The sequence below is a fragment of the Lampetra planeri genome, chromosome 5, assembly GCF_965212315.1.
Source record: "Lampetra planeri chromosome 5, kcLamPlan1.2.h2, whole genome shotgun sequence".
Classification (NCBI taxonomy): domain Eukaryota; kingdom Metazoa; phylum Chordata; class Hyperoartia; order Petromyzontiformes; family Petromyzontidae; genus Lampetra; species Lampetra planeri.
Genome location: NC_136111.1, coordinates 7,944,984 through 7,961,681, shown reverse-complemented (window position 1 = coordinate 7,961,681; position 16,698 = coordinate 7,944,984). Strand labels below are relative to the sequence as shown.

The window sequence follows — 16,698 nt, the reverse complement described above, 5'->3', positions numbered from 1 at the left end:
TATTATAATTTGCGTCGGTCTGAATGATTTTTGTTAAATTCAACCCTGCAGCCAAAGAGGCTGCACATTCACTACAAGGTATATTGTTGGCAAGGTGGTAGTTGAATGTGGGGCCTCTGATTTTTTTTTTACAACAACCATTTTTAAAGTTGACTCGATTATCCGAGTTGTGGTTTATCCGATTTGCGGATTAACTGCGTACCTGAGATTTTGACATTAATTAATAACTGATGGATTTTCCCTTAAGCCCAGATTAATAACCTAAAACAGTTATACTTTGTTATTCTTGGAAATGTTTACACCACAAGTCACTGTGCTTAAACTGAACAAAGATGTGCTCAGGTTAATCGAAAATCCACATGATCGCCACTACAATACAGTCGTTGCATATCTTTACAACAGCAGGGGTGTTGGATTGATTTTGATTGGCGTGGCTCTGCTGTCCACTTAATGCACGGGAGCAGGAAAGTATGATCACATGGCACAAGCTTCGATCGGTGATCGTTAGTATTTGTTCTGAATTGAAAGAGGAACGATCAAAATGATCAGTTGTGCTTCATTTTGAGTGACTTATCCGATCATTTATTTTGCGAGTTTTAATTTACTAAACTGTGTGATGGCAGAGAAAACGTAAGAGTGTTGTTTTAACTTTAAATCATAAATTAAATTTTCTTAACCTAAACATAATTTCAACCTATATTTGTGGTTTTTGGCATCGAGATACACAGAAATTACTTGTTTTTGGATTATTTTATTTATCCCCGGCCATTCTCCCCATCATTTGTGTGGAAAATCGAGTCTACTGTATCAATTCAGGATGCCCCGTGCTCGCTTAATTTTTTAAGGTTTACACTTCACATTCAACCTCTCCTTACATCACCTCCACACGGATGGCCACACTCAATAATTGATTTAATAATAGACAATTTACATCCTCTGAAGCTGCCAATTCCCAACACAAAAAATCCAACTGCCTTGGATTATGACATGTTACGGGTCATCAAGGTTTTCTGGGACACTCCCTCCCCACATCTCAGGCAGCTGTGTACCCTGGCAGTCAGCATTCTTGCCTCTGAGTCAATATGCCCATGCATAAACGGCCGACCGATGGGCCTGATCCCAACCAAAGCTAAACACGTAATTGCAGTTCGAGGTTATTACGCCCGCCGTTAAACCCGGGGAAAAGCTACGGACGACATGACACTGCAACCCAAACAAGCGTGATGCAATTGCTCAAATCAGCATGTAAGTAAACCGCCAGGTGTTAATAAGTGTCTATACACAGCTGTATTCACTCAGAAAACCGACATAAAAAGGTAAGGCATTGGCAATGAACTTTCACACAGTTCAAGGACACTTCTTTCACAATGGGACATGCTGTCAGAGCGCATCAAGTTGATGTTGTTCAGTAGATGTGAAAGACCATGGTCAATTAATTAAAAAAAAGTACGACATTGTCCCATTGTCATCAACAACATTCTTGAAAAGAGCAAACATGAAGTGCACCGGCATTATGTCATAATGATTGTCCCGAATGTGGCAAAATCTACTTCACAAGTGGGTTATTTTCTTGGTTCTTTCAGTAAAGTCACGTAGAATGGAAATAATAAAATAATTCTCACGACGTTTCGGCCACAACGCAAGCAGCCGTCCTCAGGTGGAGAGCAGGTATATTATTTCCATTCTACGTGACTTTACCGAAAGAACCAAGAAGATGAATTCCTGCAGTCACGAAAGCTTTAAATCGAAAGTGGGTTATTCTCTCAGGGTTCCCTTTTGAAATGAATACGACAAAATCCCCTTTATTAATTGCAAGTTTTTTTTTGCAGCAGGCATGGCCTGGCATGGAGAGTGGGCAAACACTTTTATGGGACCAAATTAATAGCTCAGAGTCCACCGCCATCCACCATCTGCAAGTCGCAAAGCAATTTGCATTGGGCAAATACCAGAGCAGCAGCAGCAGCAACAGTTGGGTGTTTGGACACGGCAAGGAGACAGGATGGGGATTGCAGGTCATTCAAGATTCATAGATCAACCAAGGCGGATAGATTACAGCTATGCTCATGGTAGCTAGACGGCGCCAAAGCCGTCAGCGAAGCGAGTAATTTATTACCGATGAGAGTTGGGTTGACACTAAGTGGCGGCGGTAGGGTAACCGATGACAGTGACGTCAGCGATGGTGGGGTTAAGGGCTGTGGTGCATGTGTCAATGCAGCATCACGCTTTTTGCTAATTTTATATATTCCTGCATTGATGTCTATCTGGAGTGCTTTTGAGTCATTTCCATTGTTTTTCAACGTACAGTATTATAATATCAACTACTTACGCAGGAATGCACACCGAGTCCTAGGACTTTTTTTAGGATTATAGCAAACAAGACATTAAACCTGTGTCGTACAGCTCAGGATGCATAAATTAGGTAAGTATTGAAAACATAATATCACTGCTCGGTGAACTCAGTGATGCGAGTTTGATTCAGGGCCACAGCTAACATCGGTGGCGAGCGATGTCTCAACTGGTCTTGCTGCCCCCTCCTTTCCTCACCAGCCCCCATGATCTACACGGTATAGAAGACACCATCCTCCAACAGGGCATCGACAAAAGGGGCTAAAAACGAGGTTCGTTTCTTTAAAGAATCGCTCCCAAGAAAGGCGAATTTCTCATGAACATGAAGCAACCTGGACCGAGTGGTTTGACGAGTGAGACAAGGAGTTCTGGGTGAGAACTTTGGACATCGGCGATGATGATGACTGACCAAGTAGACTGCACTTCAAGGAGACCATGTACAGACATAACCCAGCTTCATCAAGGTCACTCCACTCATTGTTCTCTGGGTCAGACCACAGACTTTTACAACACCCCTAATTTATCCTGAGTGGAGACAAGAAAATAATGAAATTGTAAAAAAATATATATATAAACTCAATCCATCAGGTTTTGTCGACTACAAAGAGAAAGCCCTGCAGTAAAACGGCTGAACAAACACTGAACGACACACGACGCAAATAATACTCAACTCAAAGATGGGAAAGAGCGAAAATAATGTAAATCACTACAGCACGCGCCTTATTCTCACCATTCAGTTTATATTTAACCGATGATTCAAGACACTCCACCGCTTACTGCCGACAACATGCTCAAACGTGATGAAAGCGAGTGGGGATATCGAAACAAATGGTCACTAGCGCATGCAGCCCTGCGAATCTGTAGTAGTGATTCAGGGTGCGGTTATAATGAAAAGAAAAAAAACACTTAAATCGGGTTTCCAGTTCATACGTTCATTTGAAGACGTGCCATTTTATTTGACTAAAAGTTGACAGTAAAAATCGATCGGTCAGATAACATTGGACATGTCCTTCCAGGATGAAAATGTGTGTGTCCTTTATGTTGGTCAAATAAATGCACTAATACTCGCGCGCACAATTTGATACCCGCTGAGCGAGCATAGTAATCGAATTTGAAATCAATGCGTCGTTACTTGTCCAGCTTTAACATCCACTTTACAAGAGCGAAGAACCTTGGTCGTGTTCATGATGATGCAGCACACAGCACACACTTCAATTGCAGGCTGTGTGGTAAATTGAACTATCGGATGTGCAAACAGTCTCGGCAGCAAGCACACAGACTCCTAGGCTCCCCGCTCAGCCACCTGTCTCTCTTTTGTTTCAGCCTTTTATCAATCCACTGCTGGATGAAGGCCATTCCATGCCGTATCGGTCATGGGACCTGTTTGACCATACTTCACCATGCTGACCTGGTCAGTATGGGTTGGTAAAGGCTGTGACCGAGCATCGGTTCAGATATCGCTTGCTACTGATGTTATCCGTGGCCAGGAATCGAATACAAGCTTCGTACTACAGTGCACCACTGCTCTACCCAACATGTTTAAAAGTATACGTGTGCTCATTTTTGTTTAATTTACAATTAAAGCAAATAAAATGTAAATGGAGGTGCTACTATTGCTTTTAGGCTAAGGGAGCGAACAAAACTGTGCAAACGAGAGAAAGAAAATACAAACGAGATGATAAAAACAAGAAAAAAATGTGCGATTATTTTATTGTTGTGATTCATAGAATTGTTGGGGGGCTATGAATTGGTTACATGATTGATAGATGTTACCGTAACACATTTTTAAATAATGACAACGCACATGTTTCACAGATTACATTTTAAACCAAAATTGCAAGGCTGAATCTGCATTATGTTTAACTATTAGCGTAGTGCATTTTAAGGCACAACAGTGAGTCAGTCACGATTGCACTTTGTCTCTATGAGCTCCGGACAAAGGGCCCGTTGGCCTTAAACATTAGCTTATTTTATATTTTTAACTCCTTAAATATAATTAATTATTCAGAACAAGTGATAAAAGTGTTGGGCTGACATTTCGTCAGCAGAGCTCAGTGCAGTAAAATTCATTATTGTACCGTACTATGCTACCATTGCCCCCCACCTTCACCAATCCGCACAGCCAGCATGGGGAAGTATGGTCAAATAGCCCTCCACGACCCGTATGGCGTGAGGAGGAACTCAAACAAATGAAAGTGGTCTCCAACATATTATTTTGCGCTGAACATTCTAAGGCTATTGTATTAAGATATATAACATTTGTGAAACATTTTACTGCTATAAAGGATTAATTACTAAAAGAGTGTTTTCAGATCATGACAAAATACCTAAAAGTAACAATGAAATACAATGTGTCGTGTTCTATCGGCCTATGGGGCTTTTGGAATCAAAAGCCCCGAGTGATCATTTTACGGACACCCCACTGATTACTAATAACCCTCGTCTCATGCAATACATTTGTGTGTTGAACAATCGCGTAGGGTATCCGTAAATGGATTACCCTTCATTTTACCAGCACCACTTATTTAAGGAAGCAAACTCTGAAACGGTTTCAACCATCCGAGTCACATCAGCGGTGAACAATCCGAAGGTTATGCTGCGCGTAAAAGGAAATAGCAAAAAATTATGAAATAATTCGTGATGTTGTTTTGGTTAGAGTGCAGTCTTGCCTATGAGTCAGACCAGGCGGGCAACTGACACACTTGTGCAAACACAGGCTCTGAAAGGCATTCAAAGTTCACACACCTGGGCATCAATCACCGCAACGCATGTGCAAACCTAGCCACCCATTAAATACAGATAAGCTGTCCACTACGGCTGGGATATAACGTATACAGTAAGGTCACGGTATAATGACACATCGTGCAAAATCGCATCTTAGGTACACGATACGTGCAAGTGGCGATTTTATTCTATTCGTACATGTTTGTGCCTCTTTGTGTCGCTTCGTATTGTTGTAAGTTTCTCACCCGCCCCTACTGGGCATCTGTGAAAAAGAAGCTTAAGGATAAAGATTCTGATTATTCCCAGCATGCACCTCTCCGTCCCTTTTCTTGCGCAATGTTCAACTTTTTGATGCAATTTCTGTCAGTGTTATTTTTTTCAAGGCAGGTAATACGACCGGATTGTGCATTAGCAGGAGGGATGGCAATGGCTTGGGGAGACCTGTGGACAGATCATGGCTGACAAAGATGGCAATGTTGTACGTAACAGGTTCGGGTCACGCCAGAATCCGCTCATGAATGCTGCGTTCACACGAAGGTTATAGAGAGTGTGTGATTGGTTTGAATCACGACAATTTATCGTTTCACCAGGGGAGGAATCATCACATCCCCTACAGTAAGCTCGGCATTGGACTTGGAGCGATTCACCCCCCCCCCCCACTGCATCACAATTTGATAAAACCTACATATTTGTTCCCTTGTTCATATTGTTTTTCGTTTGTTCAGCCTCACTTGTCATTTGGGCTAAATTAAACTATGGTATATAACTTCCGTGAATCGTACATGCTTAACATTGACAGAAAGAAGAACACATGGATTTGAAACCATACGTAGGTTAATAACATCGTCCAAACTATGAAGAAAAGGGGGCTTTCGCACGACACGTGATGGCGAGAGGGGACGATGTACAACAGTCAAGAATGATTACAAAGTGGCAGCCACCTGATGACGATTGCTTGTGTTGCGATCGAAACGTCGTGATTTATTTTATTTTATACCTACGTAACTTTACCGAAAGAACCAAAGAGTATGGATTCCTGCAGTTACGAAAGCTTCAAATCCAGATCACAAACATGTAAATGATTGGCTCTTTGGTACAATCCCTGGTGAACGAGCAGATGGCTTGATTAAATAATTCACGCGCAATTAAAGGACAAAGAAAATAAAATGTCTCAATCATTAGTGACCAGGCTGAGACCTTCAACTCACGACACTTGAGCACCCGATTTATACACGGATGGCTGAAGTCAGGGATATGAATGCAGGGTTGCTATTACTGCCGACCTTGATTGCTGAATTATTTTAGTTAAGTGCATTCCTGGATTTCGATTGGAATATTCATATTTCATTGTTTCAACAAATTGTCAAGTTTCAAGGTCTCGGTTCGATTTACAAAACAATGTTTTTTTTTGTTATTGTGGTACACTTAGACTCTGTAGTTGTGTGACTCTATAGAATGTTCAATGGTATAAACCTATAAAATCCATAGGTGGCATTAACCTATACAAATTATTTATAGCCCTTTGTTATTCCACTACGACGTGAAGGCATTCTCATGCCACGTCCGTCACTGGGGATGTTTGAGCATACTTCACGCTGGTCAGTGCGGGTTGAAGGGGGCCCAGGCCTCACCACCGATGTTAGCCGTGGCCAGGAGTGGCTCCACGTGCCAGACCCTGGTAACGTCCCAAATGACAGGCTGTCTTGACTGTCGTGAGGCTCCTGCTGTTTGATTAATGCTTTCACGGCGACAGGGTTACCCTAAATCTGCGCAACTCTTGTTCACCATAATATAGTCACACATGGGCAACTCAGCTCTGAGGCCAGGGATCAAACCCAGTTCGCCGAGTTCATAGCGCAATGCGCTCACCACCATGCCACCACTCCACCCGTACATTTTTGTGTTGCCAGTGGAGTCCAAGCATAAAGTTCACCCTTTATTTAAGTACTGTTCAAAGGATAATTTATTGAAATGTCAGCCTGCAACTATTTGCATTTTTCTGTCATGAAGCACAGTCAGTGATAAAGGTGGCGATGATTGTTGGCATATCCGAATGAAGCCACAGACCTGTGGTCAACCACAGCCTTACAATGCAGAATAACGATCTCACTGCTAGTAATAAACGAGTCTGCATCACCATCACTTAACACTCAGCTCCCAACATTTGTATGTAGTGGTCCGGCATGCCCAGATGGCCACTGGCAGATTCACGCTGCCAAGGAACGTCAAAAACAATTAACAGACACAAGCAGCTACATGCTTGGGGACCTAATCTTTCCATTCATCCACCCAGCGAGTGCCAACACTCAACGTTCCGTGCCAGTTGTGTGTGTACACACACGGCTAAATTCATGGTCTTCACCGACTGATGAGTCTCATCCCCGAGTATGCTTTGGCTTTTTTCTGGGGGTTTTTCTATGAACCCAGAGATCACCGGTTCAATCCCTCAGTGCAGTATTTGAAAGAATGGACAAGTTTCTAAATTCCCTTGCCCCCCCCCCACCCCGGTCTTGAGTAATAGGATAAAGTTTGGGTAGTCCCTCATCTACCAAGATGATTACGGCAGCGTGGCAGACAATATGCGTAGTGTCCTCTAGAGGGAGCTCTCTCTCTTAGATGGCCTTCCAACAGCATTGACGTGAACAAGCAATTGCAGGGTCGTTCCCTAATACTTTAAATGTGATGCCTTTTTACTCAATTGTTTTTCATCTCCGTACATGCTGATGTTTTGTCTCACCATATTTTACTGCTTGGTGGGTGAATTTCAAGGAATTAACAGCCTTAGGGGGGGTTACGAGGTTTCTACACGTCTTGCACCACAGCCACAATAAATATGTTTACGACAAAGCGACTTCACACTTGACGTCACAAGTATAAAAGGAGGGTATTTCCCCCCATCTTCCATAGGGACAGAATTGTTCGCTAAAAGCTTCCCCTGGTCAGCAATACCGCGCGCCACAGGAAAAGTCAAGACCCTTCAGGCTACTAACACCAAGCGAATGATAAATATTTCAATGCAAGCTTATCCAATATTTTGTACATATTTAACAGTTATTGCACCTGTACTTGGCGATTTAACTTTTTATTGTATTTGTTGCGCATGCGAGTACACAATCAACTACTTACACCACTATCAATTCAAATTGCCCATCCATGTATGACCAGGTAATGTTTCAACCACACTGATGTAATGTGATTCTAAATCTTCACCATCATGATCATAATCATGATCTATCTACTGCTGAAGATACTTCCCCAAACCGCCAGCATCTTTCATCATCTTGCCTTGCAACTATCCACATAGCTTCATGCAAACGAGCTGACTTAATCGTTCCATCTCCACCAACAATAGCCACGTTCCCTACTTTGAATGCCACTCCACTGTTAAAACCAAACTAAGACAAATACCAAACAAAAGCTCATTTTGTGCTGCTGTCAAGCACTGGAGGTAGTAATTCTATCAAATAACTTCCTTCTGTCTACCCGCTTAATTAAATAAAATGTTGAGTCCATCAGCCTATGGGTCTTCCGTACCAACAATATCCTGTGCTCCGAGACAATTGAGATGTTGTGAGTGCATGAAAAATATAATAAAATACAATAAAAATCGAAGAATAATTTCAAATTGTAATGCGAGGCACAGTCTCAAAGAAATAGAAGAACTTAGAGGTGAGAAGAACAACGGACAAGCGGGAAAGGCAGCCAGGCGGTGAGTCGTTGCCAAATCCCCCCCTCCAAGCTCTGTGGTCCTCTATACATTAAGGTACTATTAGCCAATTATTGAGTGTTTACATGTGGGAGGAAACCGCAACATCAGGATAAAATCCCCACGTGAAAGGGGGCCACACTCTATCCCATAAAGGTGGAACATATGGAGTCCACATTTGCTGTGCAGTTTTCTGGCAAAGCCATGTTGACACCCTACGGAAATGGAGTTTGACAACATCCTTGTGATCCACCAACCGAAAATATGTTGTTGTTGTACCCAGCAGCATCTGTTCAAAAAATGGGCCAATTTTGACATGCTGCATCTCCAGCTACATGCCATAGGTGTGGTGGTACTGCACGCCTATGATTTACAGGCAAGGCTAGGTGGTTCACGCACTGCAAGTCTGTGAGACTGAAACCCACTGTATGTATGTTGAACTTCTTTTGCACCGTACGTAGCCAACCGTGCTAATCGGAGGTGTGGGGGAAGGACGACACTGCTGCGAGGTGGCAGCAAGTAGCTTGATCAACCGTTACATACGTACTTCACACAGGTTCCCAAGTCCATACCTGCGGAGGAGCTGCCCGGCCTGAACGTTGATGTGGTCGCTCACGGAGCCTGCGAGGGTGACACAAACACAGGAACGTATATGCCTCAGACACACTTAGGTTCCTTAGGCTTCTGCAATCATGCCCCATGCTTCATTAGCTAGACTGAGGCACATTGGGAACGTTTATAATTAGGTGTAAAGGTCTGAGGCTCAAAGCCAGGCAGACAGCTTTAGGGTCTGTAAATCGTAAGAATAATATTAATTTATTTACTTAGAAGAACCTCGCTGAGCCTCAAGACTCATTTTTAAGAGAGTTTTGCATTTGTTCTATTCGACAATTCATTTTTGTGGTGTTGCTGTGTGGGAGGAAACTAGAATGCCTGGAGAAAACTCACAAGCCAGAGGGGATACCATTCTAAGGTTTAGCAAAAATTGGGTTCACAAACCCACTAACTGGCTGTTGTTATCTGGTGGCAACTTCCCAGCCCGTAGGCAGGCCAGTTTGCTATATATATCTCAATCTGCCATTCCTCACAGTAATCACAGAAAACTCAAAGTTTTTATTTAACCTGTAAATTTACAATTATCATCGAACAAAGATGGTCACTGCATCTCGCGCTTTCAGATACGCTTCTGCGGCCATCTGGAACGCTCTTCATTCCAATATTAGGAATCCACTAGGGGCGATGCACTTTTAAATCATCATCTCGATTGAACACTCATTTCTTGAGAACTGCTTTTTGTGTTTAGTTTGTGGTCCTTCACCCGCACCTCCGATTAGCACAGTTGGCTACGTACGTTGCAAAATAAGTTCAATATACATACAATATTTAGGTGTATTTCCTGAAAAAGGCCAGTGGGACAAAACGTCGAGATTTTCGTTTCCTCTAGGTAACATTAAAACATGTGTTATTTTAATCAACCAGCTATTGTTTGTACAAGTTTACTGCAGCAAAATAATGTATGTTCATCTTCATCAGTCATGACCAATCCACTGCTGGATGTACACAACATATAGTATGTAGTGCATGTGTGTCGTCAATGTCTTTTAGCATATAGGAGTATATACAACTGCCCTGCATGCTTTTTTCCCTTTACATATAAACGTGCATTCAATGCATGTCTACGTTTACCAAATATGCCATCATTTATAATCATACAAATATAAAAACGAATATGAATACACACATTTTTTCGTGTGTATTCTCAAAGGCAGCTAGTTAATGACCGATACATTTTTTCAGTGATCAAAACTCAAGAAGTGATTTATTTTGAAAATGAGTATCAATATGTATTTCCTCTCCTGTTCAACGTTCTGAGCCAGTGGTGGAAATTCCACATTCTTATGGTGGGAGGCTTGTGCAATCATCAGACACATATTGATGATTGCTTACCCACACTCGGTCCTATTTCATCCATCTAGGAGGGATGATGGGCTGCGTCAACCCCTAACCAGGATTTTAACTGGCAAACCCTCCCCTGGTTACGAGAATCTCGCTCTAATGCCGAGTCGCCCAGCTGGAAGTTCAGTGACGAGCAAACTCGTCTGGTTAAAGTTGGGCAGACACATGAGTCATAAATCGAAGTACCATCTCCTGATAAGCGCTATAAAGGCTGTCATCTGCAGGTCAGTGTGGGTAGAGTCTTGGGTGTAGGTAGAGGCATAATTTCTTAAATCTGATTCTGGCTTACATGCGTTTCCAAAATACAACATGTGCTATGAAGAAGGGTCATTGCCCGAAACGTCGCTAATTTATTATTTGTTGACGTGTTTTGAGTATATTTATTTATGACCACTATAGTATGATATTAATAGTTCGGATGTCAAAGTACATACACTATAATTATGCTAAGAAGCCTCGATCGATATGTATGTTGAACTTATTTCGTGCTAATCAGAGGTGCAGGAGAAGCACCACAAACCAAATACAAAAAGCAGTTCTACAGAAATTCGTTTTCAGAGATACATGCATGCGGGGAATTACACAGAGAGATAGAAAGAGGAACACGTGGATTATACAACATACGCGAGTTAAATACATGATTTTTTTTTACTCTAAGAACCGAAAGTGCGATCGGGCAGGGGGCACGTCGCTAGAATGATGATCGATGGCGGGTGGTTTCGGTTCACGGCAGCGCGGCACGCCAAGGAACGGGAACGAGCCCGAGATGCTGTCCACCGAAGGAGAGAGATGATGGTGGCAGGGTTGGAATAAGTTGGGAATGTTTTTTGTTTAACAGGTAAATGGCCAACTTGAGCTATGTCGCCGTTTTTTTTTTAGAAGAAGCGACCTAGCCACAGATAATAATAATAGCTCAACGAAATGGCTCATCGTGTGGAAATGCATAACGGACAAATACGCTAAACGCACGTTTCTAAATGTGGATGGAAAACCGGAGGATCCGGAGAAGAATACACGCGATCACGGGGAAAGAGAGACAGACACGCAAACTACAAATTTACAACCGGTGTCACAGGGAGGTCGGGATCGAACCCACGACCTCCTGTATGCCAGGCGATGTAGTTAACATCTCACCACCGCGGGAGGCCTCCATCCAGCAGTGGATTGACACAAAGCAATGAACGTCTGTGTTTACAATGTTGTTTACGAACTCTCACTTAAACACTTCAAACCCCCCCACCACCACCTCCCCGTATGACCTCCTACCCCGCCGCTAGACGAGCCCCCCAGTCTCAGTTGGTACCCTGTCTTGTCAATAATGATCATCTCATCACCCGCAAAGCGCTTCACCTTGGAAGAAGCCAAGCCTGGCCCATCACCGTGCATAGCCAGGCGCTATAGGCTACGTTTTTAGCGCATGACAGCGCAGCAACAATCCACGGTACCTTTGCTCCAAACACCATCCCTGGGTGAGTGGGTGAGTGAGTGGGTGAGTGGATGAGTGGATGAGTGGATGAGTGGGTGAGTTGATGCGTGGATGGGTGAGTGAGTGGGTGAGCGGGTGGGTGAGTGAGTGAGCGGGTGGGTGGGTGGGTGGGTGAGTGGGTGGGTGAGTGGGTGAGTGGGTGGGTGAGTGAGTGGGTGAGTGGGTGGAAGACCATCATCCAGCAGTGGATAGCCAAAGAGCCGTGTGCGTGTGTGTGTTGTACGTCTCTGCAGACCGCCGTCTCACCTCTCCTCGCCGCTCTCCCGGCTGCGTCCTCCCCGCCTGCCGCCAGCGCCCGGCTCCCGCCGCCGGCCTCGGCGTTCACCCGCGCCGCGTCCCCCGACGCTCCCTCGGACATGACGCGCCGGTCTTAGAACCTCTCGCCTCCCCTCACTGCACCGGCGACGACACCGACGACTACGACGATGAAAGACGACGACGACGACTACGGAACAAGTTTAAGGAGTTTAGAAGTTGTTGTTGTTGTTCTTCTTGAGCACGAAGCACTACGGAGCCGCGCACACGCGCGCGCGCGCGAGCCACTTCCGGGGGGGGTGGAGGGGTGTATACAGGGCGGGGCCAACTCCGCGTGACGTCACCGGGAGGTCAGCGGGGGGGTGGCGGGGCATCGTCTTAATAACGGTGACATGACGTCACCTAGCGCGATGGAGTTCACTGATCACGACGTCGTGTTGCCCCTAGAGGAGTAAAATAAGGAGGGGGCGATGGTGTTGGACTCGAAGTGCACCTAGCCTGGCACAGGCGACGTGGTGACGGTACCGTCACTTAGTGGCGAATGACGTCATAGCGTGGCATCGCAGTGGCAATTTTTTGAAAGCGAAATTGTTTCGCAGATATCAGAGGTGTCCATAAAGCAGGTAGTGTGGCCTCATTACGTTGGGGGTTAATGTTAACAATAATAACGGCGACAATAATGCGGTCTGGAGTGTGGAACCAATCGTGCGGTGACGCCTTACGGAGCAAAATTAGCAGCGACAATTGACAAAAATATAGCCATAACCGGTTCCCAGTTGCAACGCACACCCTCAAAATGTTTGTGTTCTTAAGTACAATACAACACTTCAGCCGTCGTCTAGCAGCGGATTGATCATGGCTGATTTTAACAGTTTATGGGCGTTTCTCGTAGCTTAAGGCTTAAGAGAATGACTGAAACACATACACACGTCATACATGTCAACCCCTTATCAGTGCCCTACCTTATTACAGACCTTATTGGTCACCCCGTGCCCTTATAAATCTCAACGTTCATCCCACACAGTCCCACCACAAGGGAGAAACACAAACAAAATGTACAAAACAAATATTGCCCGTATTGACGACGGCTGTACACCGTGTGGACCTGAACACTCAATTCCCCTCTACAAGAATGCGGATAAAACGTATGGGTCGACAGGTATGCATACGTACGCCTCACGAAGACTTCTCACAGATCTCCAAAGTGGTTATATCCCGATAATATCACCGCGGTGAAATCAAAACTCTTTCTCCCGAGAGAAGCGTGCCCTGATCACCGTCCAAAGTGCGTCCCAATTGCAGTGTCCAGGCGGGCATGCCTGGGCATGCCCCACAAAATGCCGACACTGCTTCAAGACCAACTCCCAATGAACCCAGACGTTCGCCCAACGCTGGCATCCTGTTGGGTCAACGTTGGCACGCGGTTGGGTCAACGTTGGCATGAGGTTGGGTCAACGTTGGCACGCGGTTGGGTCAACGTTGGCATGTTGGGTCAACGTTGGCACCCTGTTGGGTCAACGTTGGCACGCGGTTGGGTCAACGTTGGCATGAAGTTGGGTCAACGTTGGCACCCTGTTGGGTCAACGTTGGCACGCGGTTGGGTCAACGTTGGCATGAGGTTGGGTCAACGTTGGCACGCGGTTGGGTCAACGTTGGCATGTTGCGTCAACGTTGGCATGAGGTTGGGTCAACACTGGCACCCTGTTGGGTCAACGCTGGCACCCTGTTGGGTCAACGTTGGCACGAGGTTGGGTCAACGCTGGCATGAGGTTGGGTCAACGTTGGCATGAGGTTGGGTCAACGTTGGCACGCGGTTGGGTCAATGCTGGCACCCTGTTGGGTCAACGCTGGCACCCTGTTGAGTCAACGTTGGCACGAGGTTGGGTCAACGTTGGCATGAGGTTGGGTCAACGTTGGCATGAGGTTGGGTCAACGTTGGCACGTGGTTGGGTCAACGTTGGCATGAGGTTGGGTCAACGTTGGCATGAGGTTTGATCAACACTGGCACGCGGTTGGGTCAACGTTGGCATGAGGTTGGGTCAACACTGGCACGCGGTTGGGTCAACGTTGGCATGAGGTTTGGTCAACACTGGCACGAGGTTGGGTCAACGTTGGCATGAGGTTGGGTCAACACTGGCACGCGGTTGGGCAACGTTGGCATCCTGTTGGGTCAACGTTGGCATGAGGTTGGGTCAACGTTGGCATGAGGTTGGGTCAACACTGGCACGCGGTTGGGTCAACGTTGGCATGAGGTTTGGTCAACACTGGCACGAGGTTGGGTCAACGTTGGCATGAGGTTGGGTCAACACTGGCACGCGGTTGGGCAACGTTGGCATCCTGTTGGGTCAACGTTGGCACGCGGTTGGGTCAACGTTGGCATCCTGTTGGGTCAACGTTGGCACGCGGTTGGGCAACGTTGGCATCCTGTTGGGTCAACGTTGGCATGAGGTTGGGTCAACGTTGGCATGAGGTTGGGTCAACGTTGGCATGAGGTTGGGTCAACGTTGGCATGAGGTTGGGTCAACGTTGGCACGCGGTTGGGTCAACGTTGGCATCCTGTTGGGTCAACGTTGGCACGAGGTTGGGTCAACGTTGGCACGCGGTTGGGTCAACGTTGGCATCCTGTTGGGTCAACGTTGGCATGAGGTTGGGTCAACGTTGGCATGAGGTTGGGTCAACATTGGCATGAGGTTGGGTCAACGCTGGCACGCGGTTGGGTCAACGTTGGTATGAGGTTGGGTCAACGTTGGCATGAGGTTGGGTCAACGCTGGCACCCTGTTGGGTCAACGTTGGCACGCGGTTGGGTCAACACTGGCACCCTGTTGGGTCAACGTTGGCACGCGGTTGGGTCAACGCTGGCACCCTGTTGGGTCAACGTTGGCACGAGGTTGGGTCAACGCTGGCACCGTTGGGTCAACGTTGGCACGAGGTTGGGTCAACGCTGGCACCCTGTTGGGTCTACGCTGGCACGCGGTTGGGTCAACGTTGGCACCCTGTTGGGTCAACGTTGGCATGAGGTTGGGTCAACGTTGGCACCCTGTTGGGTCAACGCTGGCACCCTGTTGGGTCAATGCTGGCACCCTGTTGGGTCAACGCTGGCACCCTGTTGGGTCAACGCTGGCACCCTGTTGGGTCAACGTTGGCACGCGGTTGGGTCAACGCTGGCACCCTGTTGGGTCAATGCTGGCACCCTGTTGGGTCAACGTTGGCACCCTGTTGGGTCAACGCTGGCACCCTGTTGGGTCAACGTTGGCACGCGGTTGGGTCAACGCTGGCACCCTGTTGGGTCAACGCTGGCACCCTGTTGGGTCAACGTTGGCACGAGGTTAGGTCAACGTTGGCATGAAGTTAGGTCAACATTGGCACGCGGTTGGGTCAACGTTGGCATGAGGTTGGGTCAACGCTGGCACGAGGTTGGGTCAACGTTGGCACGTGGTTGGGTCAACGTTGGCATGAGGTTGGGTCAACGTTGGCATGAGGTTTGGTCAACACTGGCACGCGGTTGGGTCAACGTTGGCATGAGGTTGGGTCAACACTGGCACGCGGTTGGGTCAACGTTGGCATGAGGTTTGGTCAACACTGGCACGAGGTTGGGTCAACGTTGGCATGAGGTTGGGTCAACACTGGCACGCGGTTGGGTCAACGTTGGCATCCTGTTGGGTCAACGTTGGCATGAGGTTGGGTCAACGTTGGCACGCGGTTGGGTCAACGTTGGCATGAGGTTGGGTCAACGTTGGCATGAGGTTGGGTCAACGTTGGCATGAGGTTGGGTCAACGTTGGCATGAGGTTGGGTCAACGTTGGCACGCGGTTGGGTCAACGTTGGCATCCTGTTGGGTCAACGTTGGCACGAGGTTGGGTCAACGTTGGCACGCGGTTGGGTCAACGTTGGCATCCTGTTGGGTCAACGTTGGCATGAGGTTGGGTCAACGTTGGCATGAGATTGGGTCAACGTTGGCATGAGGTTGGGTCAACGCTGGCACGCGGTTGGGTCAACGTTGGCATGAGGTTGGGTCAACGTTGGCATGAGGTTGGGTCAACGCTGGCACCCTGTTGGGTCAACGTTGGCACGCGGTTGGGTCAACGCTGGCACCCTGTTGGGTCAACGTTGGCACGCGGTTGGGTCAACGCTGGCACCCTGTTGGGTCAACGTTGGCACGAGGTTGGGTCAACGCTGGCACCGTTGGGTCAACGTTGGCACGAGGTTGGGTCAACGCTGGCACCC

General features: G+C 46.7%; 1 protein-coding gene across 2 annotated transcripts in view; it reads right to left on the bottom strand.

Moving 5' to 3' along the window:
- BAX (BCL2 associated X, apoptosis regulator) overlaps positions 1-12,752 on the bottom strand; it is a 36,338-nt gene extending 23,586 nt beyond the window's left edge. Inside the window, exons 1-2 of one of the 2 annotated variants that reach the window (XM_078594306.1) lie at positions 12,465-12,752; positions 9,349-9,397 (exon numbers count right to left, since the gene is read on the bottom strand). In XM_078594306.1, the coding sequence (XP_078450432.1) occupies positions 9,349-9,397; positions 12,465-12,576 (161 nt within the window). In that variant the 5' untranslated portion in view covers positions 12,577-12,752. Of the gene's footprint in view, positions 1-9,323; positions 9,400-12,464 lie in introns of those variants that run through there. The other variant, XM_078594307.1, reaches the window with a different exon arrangement.
- Positions 12,753-16,698: the final 3,946 nt, after the last annotated feature.